This window comes from Atta cephalotes (assembly GCF_000143395.1).
Source record: "Atta cephalotes unplaced genomic scaffold scaffold00039, whole genome shotgun sequence".
NCBI lineage: Eukaryota > Metazoa > Arthropoda > Insecta > Hymenoptera > Formicidae > Atta > Atta cephalotes.
Window position 1 is genome coordinate 942187 of NW_012130103.1, and position 3816 is coordinate 946002.

Sequence of the window (3816 nt, forward strand, 5' to 3'; positions counted from 1 at the left end):
TTAAAAAATAATTTTTTCTCAACTTTATAGCTTTTACTTACTTATCGTTACCATCATAAAAAATTGCAACATCACTATCAAAAATCGTTATTATAAAAAATAACGATAAAAGTAACGTTACTTAAGTACTTTCTGAAAATAAATACAATACATTCTTAATAAACGTACAACTGGTAGCTCTACTCCGGGCGTCTCGCCGATATTCGTGTTTCGCGCGTGATACTCGCAATCTATCGAGCGCGTCGACCACCGCCATCGCTGATTCGGGCAGTCGCGAGTCGTCTGCCGTGGCGTGCCGTCGGGTTCGGGATCTCGGCAGGCTTTGAAAATTTATGCGTACACGCGGAAATAAGTCCCACGCGATCGCGATCATCCCTCGTAGTTATCCCTCGCGCGAATCCGAGTCGCGTAATCCGTTAATTTCCAGTCGTTTCGCGCCGCGAATCGCCGCAGGCCGACGTGCGGATCTGCCAAGGATCTGACAGCAACGGAGCGACGACGGACGGGCGCAGTCGAAGATGTGCGGCGGTTTTACGTGCTCGAAAAATGCGCTGACGGCACTCAACATCCTTTACATCGTGAGTAGATACGATTTCTTTACGTGGTGCTCTCCCGCTGTCCGTCTCGCTCACGCAAATTTCTTTATCGGAGCGAGACTTTTTATGAATCGCCGCTTCCCTCTCTCGCTCCCGTCGACCGTCGCGCGCTTCGCCATCTCGCTCCGCCGTGATATGTTTATGGGAGCGAAGCTCAGAATTATCCGTGCGTTGCATAATTATGCCAATCAATTTCACGATACTGAGACATGTTTGGGAAGACTTCCCCTTGCCTTTCTCTCCTCTTGTCTTTTCACTAGGACTGTGACGCATATGTGAAAGAGGAGATTGACTATTGGTCCATTTTCACCAAAGTAGATTAACTTTAATCTCTTGGTTTAATTTTAACTCTTCTTCTTTTTCTAATTCTTGGAATTAGAAAAAGATGAAGATTATGAATCGAGATTAAAATTAATCTACAGTTGATAGAAACATTGACTCATTTCCTGCTGATGCACGTTTCTACCAATGTAGATTAATTTTAATCTTGGCTCAATTTACTCTTTTTCTTTTTCTAATTCTTAGGAATAGAAAAGGACGAAGAATTAATTGACCGAGATTAAAATTAAACTACATTGGTAGAAACGGGAATAAGTAGATTTATTTCAATCTCGAGTTAATTTGCTCTTTTTTACATTTTTCTAATTCTTAGAATTGGAAGAAGATAAAAAAGAAGAAATAAAACAAAGATTAAAATTAATCAACAATGATAAAAACGAACATATGTCCATTTTTAGTTCCTAATACGGTAAAAAGATGATGAGTTAATTGAACTGAAATTAAAATTAAACTACATTGTTAGAAACAGACATTTATCAGATAATTGCGTTAAAGAATTATCATCAATCTTGCTGCGCTTATGGAACCGCTGATTTCTCTTGAATTGAATATTTTATTCTTCTTTACCTTTATATGTGTAAAAATGATTACTTGCTGCAAACAAGATCTGTAATCTGATAATTGGTACTTGGATTATGCGCAAGTCTAATCTGTCAGCTGGATCACCTGGCGTCTGTCATAAACAGAAAGCTAATTTTATTTTAGGAGATACTTGCAATGGATGTTTTATATTTTAATTACTATTTCTTCTCTTGCAGGTTGTTGCCTTTATATTAATAGGAGTCGCTGTATATGGAAGGGCATCTGCTTTAGTTACGAATCTTCCTATTATAGGTGGTATTTTAGCATGCGGAGTGATCCTGTTTCTTATTTCTATACTGGGCCTGATCGGTGCCGTTAAACATCATCAGGTTTTATTGTTCTTTGTATCCTTTTCTAGCTTTTATGATACCAGTTTTGGTGTTAAGTTCGTGAACGAGGATCAGAATTCTGATTTTATTTACTATTGTGATTATTATAAATTTGGTTTGTGAAAAGAACATTTATTCATTGTCAGCATTTTTTCTTGGATATTGAAATTTTTTATCGTTATGTTTGCATTATTATTATTGTCATTAATAATGTCTAATATTTTTCTTTATTAAACGTCTCATATCAAATGATTCTCGATACAAAAATGGATGTATGCTTCCTTAATTGTATTTTATAGTACATGCTTATCTTATTCCTTTTGTTCCTGATTCAATTCAGCATTGCCTGCGCTTGCCTTGCTGTAAACACTAAACAGCAAGAACAACTTGCAGAACAGGTAAATATTTTTGTTTAGAAAATATTATAATTATATGTTATTTGTAGAATGGATAAGATTTAATAATTGTGTTTAGGGCTGGAGACGCGTTGGACTTGACTTAAAGATGAAAGTTCAAACTACCTTTAACTGTTGTGGATTTAATAAAACTACTGATGTCTCAGGTGGATCGTGCGATGAAGTCAATGTAAGTTGAAGTAAAAGTGAGACATCCGCATAATATAATGTTATCAAATAATTGGAATCTTTTACAGAAAATTTGTTGTCCATCCATTGATCCACAACCTTGTACATCATGTCCACCATGTATGCATAAACTGCAGTCTACCATTGACTATGCATTCAAATTATGTGGCAGTATAGGATTATTCTTTAGCTTTACGGAGGTAAGATTCCGCAAATAACACCATGGCATATTAATCATATACATATTGCACAATTGTACAAAATTAAATATTGTACAGAATACCATTTATTTGATATTTAAGAATTTTACCTAATTAAAAAATGCACTGTATCCATATTGTGATCACCGTTTACAATGAAGGTACATTCATTTTGTTAATGCTAATATGTGCGCCCGATTACAGTTTGTTGGTGTATGGTTGACCGTGAGATACAGGAACCAGAAAGATCCACGAGCTAATCCTAGTGCTTTCCTCTAGTCTAACACCATCGCCATGTCCTCTGTCACTTCATATGATCCTCCTAACAGATGGTGGGTGGCTTATATTGGTTGTGGTCTTTTGATCATTTTTTTTTCAACATTATTGGTTCAGATATTCATTCGCTAAGTCATTCATAAAAACATGTAAATTATGTATAGCATGCAGCAATTTATATGATAGCAATATCTATAACTTTTGTATTTTTCCTCATGATTCTTTGATTTTTTCCGGACCTTATGAATTTAAACATTTTCAGGTGATTGCAGCTTTCTTGGCAAGGCGTTATCGTAATCAATTAGATCCACAGGAAAAAGCTGCAAGGGCCATTTTTCCACAGCATAATTATTTATATTAATTCGGTGAATACTCAGAATATATTAATAATTTTTCTTTTTATTGGTATTATACGTACGATACTTTTATCGACATGAAGAGGACAAACATCTGAAATTATTTTTATTTTTCGATTGCCCGGATGTTACACAGCATATTTTTCAAGGGGGCTACGATGCAATATTTTTCTTTTAATGTATCAATTCTTTTAATTATACATAATGTAATGCTCAATAGACAACAAAGGTAATATATTTTAACTGGGCAATCTTAGATTTTAGAATGAGTTAGATAAATAACTGAAATGTGTGCTCTAGTCATATACTTAGAACACTCATAACAAGCCTCAATGCGCCTTGTAGTCTAGTGACAGAAAAGTTCATGTAAGTATAAATTTCTATTAAATTTCATTGCATTATTTTCTTCAACAATACAATGATAATGAAAGTTGGCGATGAAAATCTAGTACATTGTTATAATATTTAGTTCCACAATTCGAATAACATTCTAAAAAATATGAAATGGCATAAAAAATGATATAAAGTATAAACATACATATTAATTTTTTTAA

The 3816-nt window shown here is 34.6% G+C and overlaps 1 protein-coding gene across 1 annotated transcript; it reads left to right on the forward strand.

The window, feature by feature from the left end:
• Positions 1 to 518: 518 nt before the first annotated feature.
• Positions 519 to 3267, forward strand: LOC105622004 (tetraspanin-13). Its single transcript, XM_012203435.1, has 6 exons — positions 519 to 578; positions 1694 to 1861; positions 2146 to 2244; positions 2321 to 2431; positions 2499 to 2630; positions 3169 to 3267. The coding sequence occupies exons 1-6, from the start codon at positions 519 to 521 to the stop codon at positions 3265 to 3267; spliced, it is 669 nt and encodes a 222-aa protein (XP_012058825.1).
• Positions 3268 to 3816: the final 549 nt, after the last annotated feature.

What these genes read in the sequence shown, in the direction of transcription:
- LOC105622004 (XM_012203435.1), top strand. Translation starts at nt 519, where the DNA reads ATGTGCGGCGGTTTTACGTGCTCGAAAAATGCGCTGACGGCACTCAAC. An exon ending in AAGAACAACTTGCAGAACAG is followed by an intron (nt 2,245 to 2,320) that starts GTAAATATTTTT and finishes AATTGTGTTTAG; the next exon opens with GGCTGGAGACGCGTTGGACT. An exon ending in GATCGTGCGATGAAGTCAAT is followed by an intron (nt 2,432 to 2,498) that starts GTAAGTTGAAGT and finishes AATCTTTTACAG; the next exon opens with AAAATTTGTTGTCCATCCAT.